Raw genomic sequence first — 16,841 nt, 5'->3', positions numbered from 1 at the left:
AGATGATTAAGGTGGCATAACTATATTTTGTTTTGTTTATGCTTTCATTCATTTTGTTTCATTTTCTTCGGCACATAGAAAGTGATAGAGCCATAAACAACTCCCCCATACAACCATCAGTTAGTGCCACAACGCCGCTCATTTGGGGGGGAATGTAATGATATATTTCATGAGTGTGTGTGCGTTGTTAACATCTGCCTAAGTTACTGCCCAGATATTCCAGTCTGGACGACCAGACGACGGGTCCGGAACGGCGATCCCAATCCGGACATCCGCTGCCGAGCGATGGAAAGGACTTCTTCATTTGCAGAGACCCAACCCTGGTTGACCACCAGAGGGGGGATTGCAATAGCAACCACCAACTGGACATCTGCTGCCCAGCCTTGGAGCGGATTTCTTCATTTGCAGACACCCTACCCGGGTCGACCGCCAGATGGGGACCACAACGATGATCCACAACTAGGACAACCCACGTTCATTTTTATGTTGGGTTATAACATGCAGGTTAATCGCAAGATTGAACCCAACATGGGGGGACTGTCATGACGTTGGCCTGTGGGTAAGGTTTATGACCCCCCCCCAATAAATACCTTTTACCACTTCCCCTCTCTGAGTCTACTGAAGGACTTGAATAGCCTGTGTTAAATATAGAGTCTGGGAACATCAAACAAATGTGGAAAGGTACCACATATTTTGTTAATAAAACCAGTTGGAAATATGCTTGGGAACGTAATGAGGATGTATGTCAGTTCGGAAATGTAATTTTAGCTTCCGAATGAGAGATTTGGGTTTTCATAAGGAAAGTGCCCTGCTCGATCAGTAACCCAACCCTGTGAAGAGACAGGGGTTATAAACGATGAAACACCTCCCTCCCCCTCTCCACTATATAATCCTTTGACGAAAAGATAACCAGGTTGTTCCAGTACGGGAGGCCTGCAGCCTCTACGTTAGAAGGACACACATGTCAAGTACAGAACTAAGCCAACCTCGGCGTGAGCTCTGGTATGAACTGGTATGAACTTTGAGCTTATTCACTACAGAAGTGCTACTTCCTAGCCGTTGAGTTAGCTCGGCATCTGACCGTAAGGCGCTACAGAGGGTAGTGCGTACAGCCCAGTACATCACTGGGGCCAAGCTTCCTGACATCCAGGACCTATATACTAGGCGGTGTCAGAGGTAGGCCCAAAAAATTGTCAAAGACTCCAGTCACCCAAGTCATAGACTGTTCTCTCTGCTACCGCTCGGCAAGCGGTACCGGAGTGCCAAGTCTAGGACCAAGAGGCTCTTTAACAGCTTCAACCCCAAGCCATTAGACTACTCAACAATTAAATCAAATGGCCACCTGGACTATTTACATTGACCCCTTCCTTTGTTTTTACACTGCTGCTACTCACTGTTTATTATCTATGCATAGTCACTTTACAAATTACCTTGACTAACCTGTACCCCCGCATATCGACTCGGTACCCCCTGTATATTATATGTATATATGTATATATTGTATATATTCAATTTTATTATGTTACTTTTTGACATATATACACAGTATATATTTTTTTCACTTTAGTTTATTTAGTAAATATTTTGTTAACTCTATTTCTTGAACTGCATTGTTGGTCTGCACCTGTTGTATTCGGCGCATGTGACAAATCAAATTAGATTTTTTCAAGTAGGCTATCCATCCCCATTTTTAAAGATCGCCCTTCGTCCCACTACCAAAGACACGCTCCAGGCCTGCGTATGCACACAGTGCAATGGAACAAGATAAATTATTATTATATAATATATTTTTTAGGCCTTATCAATAGCCTACTGGATTTAATCTTGATTATTGACTGTTTGGCATGTCCATGTCTAGACTGCAATTTACAGCAGGCCTAGCCGCTATATCAGTGTGAATGCTATAGCCTGTGTTTAACAATGTATTTCTGTATTGAAGCAATGCAATTAGAACAAATGTGAACTGCAAACATGTTCAACATATTTACCAAATATGGGGCAGACTACATAATGAACTAGTCTATAAACTGAATAACATTGAAATTGAAGTTGATGACGACACAATACCTAAAATACCGTAAATACACAAATTGAAGCAACCACATATTTAGCCATGGAGCACGTTCTGATTGGCCAAGCCTCGACAAACCCACAACTTGTTTATTCATCGAAACCCAGCCCTTTTGCCCCACCGCTAGCTACTGTACCCATAATTTCAGTTGTGAAAATAGCAACAATATTTGACACCCCGAATCTCTAACGCTACTGCCAGCGCTAGAGGGTGCAATCAATTCAAGACTCAAAAAGCTCACTTCAATGAAGTGAGGAGAAAATGGTCCAATGTAGCAGAACTGATTTTTTCCCCCGATGTTCCGACTGAGCTTCTGACTGTCATATTTAAGGCCTGATTAGAAATACAGTACCAGTCAAAGTTTGGACACACCTACTCATTCCAGGGATTTTCTTTATTTTTTATATTTTCTACATCTACATTGTAAAATAATAGTTAAGACATCAAAACTATGAAATTACACATATGGAATTATGTAGCAACCAAAAAAAAGTGTTAAACAAATCAAAATATATTTTATATTTGAGATTTTCAAAGTAGCTACCCTTTGCCTTGATGACATCTTTGCACACAGTTGGCATTCTCTCAACCAGCTTCATGAGGTAGTCACCTGGAATGCATTTCAATTAACAGGTGTGCCTTGTTCATTTGTGGAATTTCTTTCCTTCTTAATGCGTTTGAGACAATCAGTTGTGTTGTGACAAGGTAAGGGTGGTATACAGAAGATAGCCCTATTTGGTAAAATACCAAGTCCATATTATGGCAAGAACAGCTCAAATAAGCAAAGAGAAGACTGTTGGCATGAGGTGTGTTGGGTCAATGTCCAGTTGAAAAACAAAATGATAGTCCCATTAAGTGCAAACCAGATGGGATGGCGTATCCCTGCAGAATGCTGTGGTCGCCATTCTGGTTAAGAAGACATGAAGGTCAGTCAATCGGGACAATTTCAAGAACTTTTAAAGTTTCTTCAAGTGCAGTCGCAAAAACCATCAAGTGCTATGATGAAACTGGCTCTCTCATAAGGACCGACACAGGAAAGGAAGACCTAGAGTTAGCTCTGCTGCAGAGGATAAGTTCATTAGCTAACTGCACCTCAGATTGCAGCCCAAATAAATGCTTCACAGAGTTCATGTAACAGGCATCTCAACACCAACTGTTCAGAGGAGACTGCGTGAATCAGGCCTTCGTGGTTGAATTTCTGCAAAGAAACCACTACTAAAAGGACACTAATAAGAAGAAAGAGACTTGCTTGGGCCAAGAAACACGAGCAATGGACAGATCGGTGGAAATCTGTCCTTTGGTCTGATAAATCCAAATTTGAGATGTTTGGTTCCAACTGATGTCTTTGTGAGATGCAGAGTAGGTGAATGGATGATCTCCGCATGCGTGGTTCCCACCGTGAAGAATGGAGGTGTGATGGTGCTTTACTGGTGACACTGTCTGTGATTTATTTAGAATTCAAGGCATACTTAACCAGCATGGCTACCACAGTATTCTGCAGGGATACGCCATCCCATCTGGTTTGTGCTTAGCGGGACTATCATTTTGTTTTTCAACAGGACAATGACCCAACACACCTCCAGGCTGTGTCAGGGCTATTTGCCCAAAAAGGAGAGTGATGGAGCACTGCATCAGATGACATGGCCTACACAATCACCCAACCTCAACCCAATTGAGATGGTTTGGGATGAGTTGGACCGCAGAGTAAAGGAAAAGCAGCCAAGACTGTTGGAAAAGCATTCCTGATGAAGCTGGTTGAGAGAATGCCAAGTGTGTGCAAAGCTGTCATTAAGGCAAAGGGTGGCTACTTTGAATAATCTCAATATATATGTTGATTTGTTTAACACTTTTTTGGTTACTACATGATTCCATGTGTGTTATTTCATAGTTTTGACGTCTTCACTATTATTCTACAATGTAGAAAATAGTAAAATAAAGAAAAACTCTTGAATGATTAAGTGTGTCCAAACTTTTGACTGGGACTGTATGTTTTATTCATAAGGAAAACCTCCATTGACCCTCCATTCATTCTATGCTTACTTGATAACATGCATGGTATGACTATGGCGGGGAGAAGAAATAATGCCAACAGAACATGAAGAAATACTGCAAGTTTTATTTATTTGCACAGGGATCTGTGTGGTCTGGTAGGGTTGATTATGTCAAGGGATAATGGAGCTAATGTGCCATCTTGTATTTGCGATATACACTGAAGAAAAACATAAACGCAACATGAAACAACTTCAAAGATTTTACTGAGTTACAGTTCAAATAAGGAAAGCAGACAATAGGCCTTAATCTATGGATTTCACGACTGGGAATGCAGATATGCATCTGTTGGTCTCAGATACCTTAACATAATATGTAGGGGCGTTGATCAGAAAACCAGTCAATACCTGGTGTGCAGCGCGACACATCTCCTTTGCATAGAGTTGATCAGGCTGTTGCTTGTGGCCTGTGGAATGTTGTCCCACTCAATGGCTGTGCGAAGTTACTGGATATTGGCGGGAACTGGAAAACGCTGTCATACACTGATCCAGAGCATCTCAAACATGCTCAACGGGTGACATTTAGTGAGTATGCAGGCCATGGAAGAACTGGGACATTTTCAGCTTCCAGGAATTGTGTACAGATCCTTGCGACATGTGGCCGTGCGTTATGTTGAAACATGAGGTGATGGCGGCGGATGAAAGGCACGACAATGGACCTCAGGGTCTCGTCACGGTATCTCTGTGCATTGAAATTGCCATTGATAAAATGCAATTGTGTTCATTGTCCGTAGCTTATACCTGCCCATACCATAACCCCACCATGGGGCACTCTGTTCACAATGTTGAGATCAGCAAACCACTCGCCCACACATCTGCCCGGTACAGTTGAAACCGGGATGTATCCGTGAAGAGCACACTTCTCCAGCATGCTAATGGCCATTGAAGGTGAGCATTTGTCTACTGAAGTTGGTTATGACGCCAAACTGCAGTCAGGACAAGACCCTGGTGAGGATGACGAGCACACAGATGAGCTTCCCTGAGACGGTTCATGGTTGTGCAAACCCACAGTTTCATCAGCTGTCCACTGGTTGGTCTCAGACGATCCCGCAGGTGGAGGTCCTGGGATGACGTGGTTACACAGGGTCTGCGGTTGTGAGTCTGGTTGGAAGTACTGCCAAATTCTCTAAAACAACGTTGGAGCCGGCTTGTGGTAGAGAAATTAATATTAAATTCTCTGGCAACAGCTCTGGTGGACATTCCTGCAGTCAGCATGCCAATTGCACGCTTCCTCAATCTTGAGCCATCTGTGGTGACAAAACTGTACATTTTAGAGTGGCCTTTTATTGTCCCTAGCACAAGGTACACCTGTGTAATGATCATGCTGTTTAATCAGCTTCTTGATTTACCACACAATCAGGTAGATGGATCATCTTGGCAAAGGAGAAATGCTCACTAAAAGGGATGTAAACAAATGTGTGCACAAAATTTGAGAGAAATAAGCTTTTTGTGCGTATGGAAAATTTCTGGGATCTTTTATTTCAGCTCATGAAACCAACACTTTACATGTTGCGTTAATATTTTTGTTCTGTATAAAAGGCCTTCATTCACCATCCAGATTAAACAGTAGAGGGATGGCGACCAGGTCCACTTCTGATTGCTGTAATGTTTCTAATGTTCACTGCTATGTACAGCTCCCTTGACACATACATCACTTTTTTGTTCATTAGATTTTTAAGTGCAAGTACAGTGGGGTCTGGAATTATTGGATCCCTTGATAAAGATATGCAAAAAAGACTGTAAAAATGCTAAAATAAATATTATTTTATACTAATACAATTTTTCAGAGAAAGAGATTGTTTAAAATAAATAAAATAAATAAAAAAGGGTAAAATGTATTGGATCCTGTTTTCAATTCTCCAGCAACCCTCCCCTAGCCAGGATAACGACAAAGCCTTGTTCTAAAATGTTTTATGAAATTGGAGAACACATTCGGAGGGATCTTAGATAATTCCTCCATACAGAATGTTTCCAGTTGCTTGATATCGTTCATCTGCGCTAATAGACGGTCCTCTTCAATTCAAACCACAGGTTTTCAATGAGGTTCAAAATGTTGATTTTGTGGTCAATTAACCATTTCTTTTTGGATTATTTTTAAAACGTGCTTGGGGTTATTGTTTTGCTGGAAGATTCACTTGTGGAAAAGTTTCAGCCTTCTGGCAAAGGCAACCAGGTTTTTGGCTAAAATGTCCTGGTACTTGGTAAAGTTAATGACGCCGTTGACCTTAACAAGGGCGTCACGACTAGTGGAAGCAGAATAGCCCCATATCATTTCAAAATACACTGCCATATCCTACAGTAGGGATGAGGTCTTTTCTGCATATGCATTGCTCTTTTTAAAGCCAAACCAAAGGAGCTTTTTCGTGTCTTATGACCATAGCACTGGCTCCAACCCAAGTGCCAATGTCGTTTAGCAAAGTCCAGGCGCTGCTATGGTCAGATGACATGAAAATAGAGCTCATTTGCCATGCACATCAATAGTGAGTTTGGCTTTCAAAAGAAAAATGCATAGGCAGAAAATACCTCATTCCTACTGTAAAATATGGTGGTAGATCGTTGATGTTATGGGGCTATTTTGCTTCCACTGGTCCTGGAGCCCTTGTTAAAGGTCAATGGCATCATGAACTTTACCAAGTACCAGGACAATTTATACACAATATATTTATATACAATATAGTTCAGCATTTGTGTTGTTTATTTTATACAGTCTTCTTTGCTCATCTTTATCAAGCGATCCAATAATTCCGGACCCCACTGTATATGAACTTCATGTATCACTTCTCCGCATTTCTGAAGTATAATTTTCACATCCTTTTAAAGAACAAAACAAAAACTGCATTGCATCAGTCAGACAGTATCATACATACAACACTTCCTTGAAAAAAAAACATGTTTTTTAATGACAAAATGATGTCTTATGTGCACCAGTAATATATAATTTTTCCACCAGTCTAGAAGCAGACCCAGGTGATGAGTGTCTTTGCTCAAAGTTCTGCACCGCCCATAGCAGTTCTCTGCCATGTCAGGCGATACGGCGTCACAGTTTGTGGCAGCAAAAAAAGGGTCTGGAGTCCCGTATAAAAAAAGTCCAAACTGAGTGACATTGGGCAGTGTTTCCCATGGCCCACATCAGTATGATAAGGTTTTAGTCAGGACAATGTCTTGGGTTGTGAGAGGACAACCCCTAGCGTATCCTGTAATGCTTGGACCATACCCATAATATGGCATTGGGTGGATGAGGTTGGTGACAAAGGTGAACATGAGGAATCTTTTTGCGAGCCTTCCAACACTGCACAGTGTCTCTCTCACTGGCTTTACTCACACACGGACTGAGTGCAATCCCAAACAGAGAATCCCAAGTCTGAGAGGTCCAGAAAAAAAATAAAAAAATCATCCACAGTCTTTTAGCTGCCTTCACAGTTCTACTTGTTTGTAGTCTCTTGTAATTCCATGATTTTGTAAAATGACCAAAGGTGCAATACAGCGGGACAAGTTCCTATGTCTTCTCTTCGCGCTCTGTTTTGCGCCGCGTAATGTTCCGAGGTTTGATCTTTAGAGACAGCTCCCACAGAGCCTCCTCTGCCAGGTGGTCGCTGAAGTCATTGAAAAAGGAGACGATGTCGTCGTTGTGTTTCAGATCATAATGCCTGGGAGAGAGGGAGAACACCATCTAAACATTGCAAAGGTGGGAAATTCCAAGGAAAATATCCTAAAATTCCAAAACATTTTTCGGGGGAGAAAGAAAAGTGCATTGAACATAAAGCTGTATGACAGCAACGGACAGATTGGCCACCAGACCTGGGCAGAAAATAGTTATATTTTGAAGTTTATTTGAAAATACCAACTTTTCAAATACTTACGGTAGTCAAATATAGTTTATATAGAGTTTCAACTAAAAGGCAACTATTTTCTTGGATTTTCAAATAAATACAGGTCTCAGAAAACTAAATAATATTTGAAGGTATTTGAATATATATTTATTTGATGGCTGCCAAATATTCGATGAACAACAAAAAAACTACAAGTTAGTTGAATTAGTGTAAATATATGATCATAAGCACATAGTTTGAGGGCTCTATAGCCTAGAATTAAAATAATCTCAACAATAGAGTAGATAACCTTTACAGCTTCAAAATTACTAACAAATATATTTTCCTAATGAGTGATACATAAGTAGCACTTGTTATCAAGTTATAATACATGTGTAGTAACTTTGTGATTATTATAATAGCAACATTGTTATTACATAGGATTTTGGAAATTGCTCTATAATTGCATAATAATGCAGTGGAATAAGTGGAATAAGGAACAGCTACTTTTCCTGTGTACAGAAGAAACAAAAACTCAGCTCATTGCTATGCAATTAAAATGCAATTACCAAAGTATCATGTAACATGCTAATAAAATGTTGCTCAAAAACTGCCTTATTGAATCAACTACAGTCAAGGTAGATGGAAAATCCCTTTAAAGATGGTGTAGTGTGTGTGTGTGTGTTTGAAACAAGAACACTTACCCTCAGATGGACAAAAAGGTTCACATTTTTTTTTGCTAAGCATCCAACTTGCTGTTTGCAAATGGCTTGTAATTATAAAATTAATTGCTGCTTTCAACCTTTTCAGTGGCATGTTCAAAGAGTCATGTAGTAGTTGAGCGTCACAACGCATTTATACTTACCTGTATAAAATATAATTGGTCAATTGGTTTGACTTGATTATGTACACATTGGGCAATGGACATTCAGGAGAATGGACATTTAGAAAATGTATTGTGCAGATGAAATATGACTGTCAGATAAACTGGAATAGTATAGGGGATTGTGTCCTCTCTTCATTCTATTTCTTTCTTTAGCATGCAGTTCCAGATACAGCCCTGTCATTAGTTGAAAGCAGCCAATCCAACAGTTTCAGAAAAGTAGTTACCTCCTGAGATCTGTATTCAAATAGTTTTGAAAAGTAGTCACTTCCTGAGATCTGTATTCAAATAGTTTTGAAAAGTAGTTACTTCCTGAGATCTGTATTCAAATAGTTTTGAAAAGTAGTTACTTCCTGAGCTTCAAATAGTTTGAAAATGTAGTACTTTTTTGGGATCTGTATTCAAATAGTTGTAGTCACCTCCAAAGTAAATATTTGTTCCCCTGGAAAAATAGTTACTTTCCACAAGGAATAGTTGAAAATAGAGTTCTCCCAGATCTGTTGGCCACTATATACGTACACTTGCTGGAAGCGCCTCATGCTGTCCAGGATATTGAACTGCTGCCAGCGCTTTGAGAAGTTGACCTTCCCGTTGATGAGGTCAGGGTTGCCCAGATGGACAAAGGTTAAGTCCTGGAGGATAAGTCCCCTATGTGTCGTGTGGGAAATAAACAAAACAAGAAACAGTCAGTACAATAAAGACGAGAAATACACAGTAAGCAATACATATCGGAGACGTGCAAATACATTTGTGTCACTTGCGACAACAAATTGCATACATCTTGCAACCCGGCAGTTTGACTTACAGATATGGTATACATGGGGGCTCCACGTCTGCCAGTGCCGCTCGGTAGGCCCGGAACGACGAGGAACTGTCTATCAACGTGCAGTATTCCTCTAGGCCCTGCAAACAGAACAGAACAGTGACAGCCATGTTAACCTCAAACACAACACATGTAGAGATTTAATCTTAGAGGAAGGAAAGATTAACAATAAACCAAATGTTCCAGAGCAATCTTTGGACATCTATTAGACAACACAGTCCAACTCACCTCTGAGGTTGTTTTCTGCCATTCCAGTCTTCGGATGGGAGCTGAATCCAAGGCAGATAATATTGCCAAATACGAGTTGAAATTATTTAGCTTCCGTAAGTGCTGCAAGACAGTGAAGGGAAACCATCTTAAAATGCACTTGAGAATTTGTTGCTTTTTCAACAAACCCTCCCAATACCACTGTTTGCCCATTCTTAAGTATCCACATTTCAAACAGGTATACCTTCATTATTTTGATGAATTTAAGGAGGAGCTTTTCTCGGTCCTGGGCTTTCTCCTGCAGAATGATTATGGAGCGGACCCTGAGGGAGATACGAAGGAGTAGAGATGCATCAGTTTGTCATCACGTTCTCCAGACCTGGCTGCTTTCCTATCGGAGAGGGCAGTGAAGTGCTGCAGGGACGAAGAGAAGCACTGTGGTGACTAAGTTAAGATTTGGGGCTCAGGCTTACCAGTATGACATGTTGTTAAAGTGCTCTGTGAATTGTGTGAGGTTGGGACTCTTTTCCTCGTTCTGCTCCTTAGCCCAAAGCAACACCTCAGGGATCTGTGTAGAGGGAGACAGAGTCACACGAATAAGGACTTTTTAGAGCGGGGAATCATATGCAGGAGGAGAAGGACATGCTTGGATGCGTTACCTCAATTTTGTAGAAGAGCTCCGCGTCCAGGAGAGTTAGCTGGTCAGCAATCTCGTGACTGCGGAAATCATGCAGGGTCCCTGGTCTGAAGTCGTACACGGGGGACGACGACGACAACAAAAAAGTAAATATGGCCAGAGTTAGAACTAGACACTGTGATACATTGATGTTCAGAAAACACCACAGAATTCTGTTACTGTTGCGGAGCTGAACATTTGTAAATGGTAACTTTCTCTGAAACAATACAAAATGCTAGGTTTTAGCTGTCACAGTATTCTCCTTCACTAATTGTGGGCGGGCGGGCCTACCTGGCAGCGACACCTCGCGCGGCCAGTGGTTTAAGGGAGTTGGTGTAGCGTAGCAACTTCCTCTGCTCCACCTTGTCCAGGATGTTCTTGCGGAGCACGCGGGCCAGGCTCAGCTCGCCGTTACACACCAGCCTGAACACCAGGTCCATCAGCTGCTTCAGGATGTCCTCCGTCATCTCCACCAGACTGACACACACACATACACACAGTTCCAAAGCCGAGGGAACGGACGGATGAGAGAGGGGAATGAGAGTGGTGGTGAAGGAGAAAAAAAAGACAGGAAAAAGACACGAGGCGTTTAATTGAAAGTGAATCATGACCAGTTAAGCCCTCCCCCCTTTTGCAAAAGGAAATGCGAATAAGAATCATTTAAGTCTGCACCGACATTGTAGGACATGAAAAATGGTCTTTGCAGAGTGTAGGTTTTTGATAGACAGTTTTCTAGTCAAATGACAGCCTAGGGAACTCACCACAGCTCGTCCACCACACGGACCAGAACGAAGAAGGTGTTTTTGCTGACTCTCTTCTTGAAGGTGTCTGGGCTGTGACTAAATCTGGTGTATGTGTGGAGGGGTTAAGCGAAACAAACAGTCTCCAATCTTACAGTATTCAGTGTTTATGTCTATCGTAAGGATTTTGCTTCCCATTCCCTATTATCTCAACCAAGCAGGCTTTGTTGAAGGAAGCTCTCTCTGTCCACATTAGTCAAGGGCAAGCCACCAAAAATCTGTTTCTTCTCTACATAGATAATGTTATGAATATGAATGCTGTGGTTCAAAACGTGTCAAAGTTGCACATTCATTTGTGTGTTCATCCTTGCATAAGGTCAAGCTACACGTTACCGGTCCATCACTGATCCAGGTGAACCCTCGAAATGAGGAAATATGTATTAAGCATGTACAGTGGTTCTTAGTTAATATAAGATGTTTTAGCAGCTGTACTTAGCATAACAAGGGCCATCATTGCTTATGACTGCTAGCTAAACTAAAGGCCGCACAACGTTTGCTAGGTAACACAGCTCTCAAAACATTCAAGGTCCTGACAGCTACATAAAGCGTTGTTCTGACATCTGAGAAAAATCTATCACCGTCGAACAGCTTCTTATCTCGTATTATTTCGGAATTTCTCCGGTCCAGTACATAAGTTGCTTTCTGCAAGCATGGACAACGGAACATGTGCAACAATTGTAACCAAGGTGTAACATGGCAACCTCAACTAGGGGAAATTACCCAAAATGCGCTATGATTTCAAAACTGTACCTTTTATTTATAATATGTAATTAATGTGCAACTTTTAACCCACACAGTGTTCATATTCATAAAATGATGTACGTAATGATGTTGAAACGAGGCAGTTTCGTTTCCTGGGTCACAGAACACTTTTTCTGAAGCCTTTTTTTGGTGGGTGACCCTTGGACGACATGTGAATGTGAAGTATGGAAAGGATATCTGCAGTGCAGCTTTTTGATGAGGTCCTCGGGGGTTATAAACGTTCTGTACGTCGTCAGGAAAGCCTCACAGTACAAGACAAGATCTGGAAAAGAAGACCCCACAGGAGATCACTAAATATCCTCTCGTTTGTCAAGAGCTCCCATCCGAAGGAAGGAAAGTCTGGGTCTATTACGGAAAAATACGTATTATTGACAGTAACACATTCAACTTCGGTAGGTCATCACAAAATAAACATCAAAACATCAAAAAACATTGGCATACAGAAGCACGACATACAGTTCTGTTGAATCCAGTAATTATGAGGTATAGAAGTAGGAGGGTGGGGAGAGACCCGCCCTACTGAGTGGACACAGACCACATGTACTAGTCTCCTCTGGGGGATGTGTGTGTGCGTGTGTTTGTGCGTGTACGCTACGGAGGTCATACATACCTTTGCGGTCTGTTTCTGTGGCGTGGACTAATAAAATATCCCCCGATCCGGCTCGGACATCTGGACCGTCGTCGCTCTGGTATCACACGGACAGATGAAAAAGTTGTACGGGGAGAGAGGATTAGCCTAAGCGTTGACTCCGTGATGAGTCCCAGTGTAGCCCTACGAGTGACTATCCTGATTAAACCGTACCGACAATATAGAAAAATATGTTTTGAAAAGCCAGACTTGTTAGCCGTGAGAGGGTTATCTATAAGGAGATATGCTCTACTAAAGCTGGTCTGACCTTGCCAACTCTAGCTTTTCGCCGATAATCACATACTTATCATCTACTGTGAGATTGTAACATTGAGTTACAGAGGCATGGGGTAGCAGAGGACAAGCTCTCTGTAAGCAGCTTTGGGGTGGAGGCTTATTTAGTATTATGAGTATCCTTCTTGTAGATTCCTATGAAGTATCTCGTAGAAAGAGGCCTTTCCTGTGATTATAAACGGATGGAGCTGAAAGAGCCTCGAGGTAAAATGGACTGACCCTCAATAGTAGAAACTAAGAAGCACGTTTACCTCCTGCTTTAGTGTTATCCGGGACATGATCTCCATGTGATCGACGAGGGAAAGTTCATCTGTCTCCTCGCTACTCGGCCCTTCTTCTGAGGACTTTTGCCTTCGGCTGAGAGAGAGAAAAAAAGATTATAACGAAAAGGGGGAGGGGGTGGAGGGTGATTTAAGATGCAATATCAAAATCATTATAGGTTCACTTGTTAAATTGCCAAATCCTTCCTATTGTCAATTGAGAGTAGGAACAATGGAGAATGATGAACTAACAGAAGAGACAGTCCGTCATGGCATGGGCACTTACCTGTCATTGCACGTGTCCTTGCACAGTGGGTTCTCTGAGGCAGTGTCCTCCAGTGAGTCATCTATGGCGGATGAGTCCTGACAATGACACACAACGTAGTTAGGACAGGGACAGGTCTCGCACCGAATCCAGCAGCCTGAGTTCTTGTTCATTAGGGCATGCAATGGAAAACATTTGGAAATGTTTTGAAGTGGAAAACTAAAATGTGAGATTCTCATTGGACATTTCTATCCCTGTTTCAGTACATGGTCTTCTGTTTGGTGCCTAATGAACATGACCCTGAGGTCATGTTAAAAGGTGAAAAAGCTTTCTTAGTTAGGTAGATGTGATCGTACGTTACGCTGTTTAAGCAACTTAGTATTCAGTGAGTTGTTCAGTCAGGTTTGAGTAAAACAGGCAATGGTAGTTCACACACACTATCATTATCAAATACTGTATGCATAACTCCAGCCTTACTTCTATAGTGCAACAGTAAATATACAGGTAAGAGCAATGGTTCGAATCGTTTTTTTCCACCTTTTATTTTTCTGATAAGTGTTTCTAAAATCCCCTAAAATATATTTTTTGTGTAAATCTCTCTAGGACAAGGTGACTTTTATCAATATATTCACCTGTATTTACCACACAAAAATGAAATTCTAAGAGAGATTGACATGGTTATTGGAACGTCACGCCAGGGTAAGCCTACACGAAACACAGCCCTTATTTTAAGTGTTTCTTAAATTCCCTATGGGAAAAATGAATGGTGGAAAAACAATTGGAACGATTTCCTAGTTTGACTGCTAGGTTTTATGGGTATTATGACACCTCCACCGTGGGGCTCTATACAGTGCCTTCAGAAAGCATTCACAGCCCTAGACTTATTCCAAATTTTGTTGTGTTACAAAGTGGGATTAAAATAGATTTAAATTGCATTTGTTTGTCAATGAGCTATACAAAATACTCTGTAATGTCAAAGTGGAAGATTTTTTTTATTTTTTTATTTTTTACAAATGTTAGAATTTATGAAAAATAAAACCACTAATATATCTTTGTTAGATAAGTATTCAACCCCGAGTCAATATGTTAGAGTAGCTCCATTCCATTTATTTTTATCCTGAAAAACTCCCCAGTCCTTAACAATTACAAGCATACCCATAACATGATGGAGCAACCTCTATGTTTTAAAATATGGAGAGTGGTACTCAGTAATGTGTTGTATTGGATTTGCCCTAAACATAAAACACTTTGTATTCAGGACAAAAAGTGAATTACTTTGCCACATTCTTTGCAGTATTACTTTAGTGTCTTGTTATAAACTTGTTGAAATATTTTTTCTTCTGTACAGGCTTCCTTCTTTTCACTCTGTCAATTAGGTTAATATTGTGGAGTAACTACAATGTTGTTGATCCATCCTCAGTTCTCCTATTACAGCCATTAAACTCTAACCGTTTTAAAGTCACAATTGGCCTCATGGTGAAATCCCTGAGGGGTTTCTTTCCTCTCTGGCAACTGAGTTAGGAAGGACGCCTGTATCTTTGGAGTGACGGTCTATTATGTTGTGTATTGAGACTTGTTAAGAACATTTTTACTCCAGAATTTATTTAGCCTTGCCATAACAATAAGGGGTTGAATACTTATTGACTCAAGACATTTCAGCTTTTCTTTTTTAATGACTTTTGGAAAAAACATGATTCCACTCTGACATTATGGGTAATTGTGTGTAGGCCAGTGATAAAATCTGAATTTAATCAATTTTAAATTCAGGCTGTAACACAACAAAATGTGGAAAAAGTCAAGGGGTGTGAATCATTCCTGAAGGCACTGTACGTACACCCATCTCCAACCCAAAAGGAGATGCTCTAAGAGGCCAGTATTTTTTTTTATGTGGGGAGAACTGAGTGAGAATGACTTAAGAAATAAACTGGGTGATTAGTCATTTTATTGGATTATATCATCCCTGATAAAAAGCCTGATGGAAGAAGTTAAGTACAGGGACTAAACACAAAGGCATTAATGCGATCTGGACCTGACCCAACGGTCGGGGACAACCCCCGGGGGCTTTAACGGCCAAATGTCAAGTCTGTGAACGTGATAAAATGTCTCACTGTGACTTGGAGACAAACCCTCATTCAGACAATGACAGGAGGTGACTTTGGTGTCCTTTGAGGTTATAGTAGGACATGGGGACAGTCCAGTGGCAGAGGGGGTTTTGGAAAAGGAGGACAACCCATGGTAATGTAATGACAGTCAGCGAAGCAGGGCATGTCAAGCGGTCGAAGAGACGGTGAACCCTGAGAAGTCAAAGTCGAGTTCAAAATGGGGTTAGATTGTGAGGTCCGTTGTCAGTCATGGTGCACTGTGTTGGTGAAAGCACCCCGCTCTCTCCGCTCTCTTCTTTTTCTCATGCCGCCTCTCTCTTCTAAGGCTACGCTACTTACTCGGCGGGAGAGCGGCCCGTCTCCTTTGGCTTGGCTGGATGAGTACAGATTGACGTACTCTCCCTCCCCGACTTCCTCATTAGCGCTTTCACTCTACGGAGGAAAAAGGAGGACAGCAAAGAGAATGACAGATGCCAGGAAAAAGCAAATGTGTTTAAAAAAAAAAAGGTACTACGAATGCGAAAGCTGGACAAAACCGGACAAAACAAACAAGTAGCTATATCATCTCAAGTGAAACCACTAAGAACCAATAGTTCCAAATCACCACAGCATACATAGGGCTACAGCCTGTTTTTTAACTTAAGGCTTGGCCTATTTTCAAGGACAAGAACATCACGTTCCTGACATTGAAACAATGTTTAGAACCTACTCCAGATCTGCCCCCCCCAATCGAATGCTTCATAGACAATCACATTGTCAAACACTTGTCACAACACACAGCTAGGGCTCACCAAAGAGGTTTGACGAGTGTCAGAGAAAGAAGAGTCAGTGGGAAGGCAGACTGCAAGAGAGCCACCAGAGCTGTCCAGTGAGCCGTTGGCCACCAGCACAGGGTCAGGGCTGCCAGTGCCCGGGGCAGCTAGGTCCATGCTCTGCGATTGGTGGACAATGGGAGAGTGGGAAGAGACAGATGAGAGGAGATATGGAATGGAAGACTGGCAGAGAGGCGCAAAGTCCTGAGAATAGGACCGGAGAATTGTCTTATGCTGAGTGAGCGAGGGCGAGAAAAGAGGGAAAGAGAAAGAGAGATTAAGTTCAAACCTATTCGAGAGATGTAAAAGGTTAGAGTGTAAAAATGTGAAGAAAAAAAAAGGAATAATTGAAGAAAGAAGCATTGGCATTCTTGCCATTTGAAAACAATATGACTGTAGGC

At 41.5% G+C, this 16,841-nt stretch overlaps 1 protein-coding gene across 7 annotated transcripts in view; it reads right to left on the bottom strand.

The window, feature by feature from the left end:
* Positions 1–5,577: 5,577 nt before the first annotated feature.
* Positions 5,578–16,841, bottom strand: part of LOC106580123 (rap guanine nucleotide exchange factor 1) — a 51,358-nt gene continuing 40,094 nt past the window's right edge. For 2 of the 7 annotated variants that reach the window (XM_014160820.2, XM_014160821.2), the window contains 15 exons: positions 16,420–16,560; positions 15,968–16,060; positions 13,548–13,624; positions 13,253–13,358; positions 12,690–12,765; positions 12,257–12,341; positions 11,279–11,371; positions 10,809–10,994; positions 10,501–10,585; positions 10,315–10,409; positions 10,086–10,164; positions 9,863–9,964; positions 9,617–9,714; positions 9,331–9,459; positions 5,578–7,766 (listed from right to left, as the gene is read on the bottom strand). In XM_014160820.2, the coding sequence (XP_014016295.2) occupies positions 7,616–7,766; positions 9,331–9,459; positions 9,617–9,714; positions 9,863–9,964; positions 10,086–10,164; positions 10,315–10,409; positions 10,501–10,585; positions 10,809–10,994; positions 11,279–11,371; positions 12,257–12,341; positions 12,690–12,765; positions 13,253–13,358; positions 13,548–13,624; positions 15,968–16,060; positions 16,420–16,560 (1,596 nt within the window). In that variant the 3' untranslated portion in view covers positions 5,578–7,615. Of the gene's footprint in view, positions 7,767–9,330; positions 9,460–9,616; positions 9,715–9,862; positions 9,965–10,085; positions 10,165–10,314; positions 10,410–10,500; positions 10,586–10,808; positions 10,995–11,278; positions 11,372–12,256; positions 12,342–12,689; positions 12,766–13,252; positions 13,359–13,547; positions 13,625–15,967; positions 16,061–16,419; positions 16,675–16,841 lie in introns of all 7 variants that reach the window. The other 5 variants (XM_014160822.2, XM_014160823.2, XM_014160818.2 and 2 more) reach the window with 4 other exon arrangements.

This window comes from Salmo salar, chromosome ssa20 (assembly GCF_905237065.1).
Source record: "Salmo salar chromosome ssa20, Ssal_v3.1, whole genome shotgun sequence".
Classification (NCBI taxonomy): domain Eukaryota; kingdom Metazoa; phylum Chordata; class Actinopteri; order Salmoniformes; family Salmonidae; genus Salmo; species Salmo salar.
The sequence above is the reverse complement of the archived record's forward strand: the minus strand, read 5'-3'. Positions and strand labels throughout refer to the sequence as shown.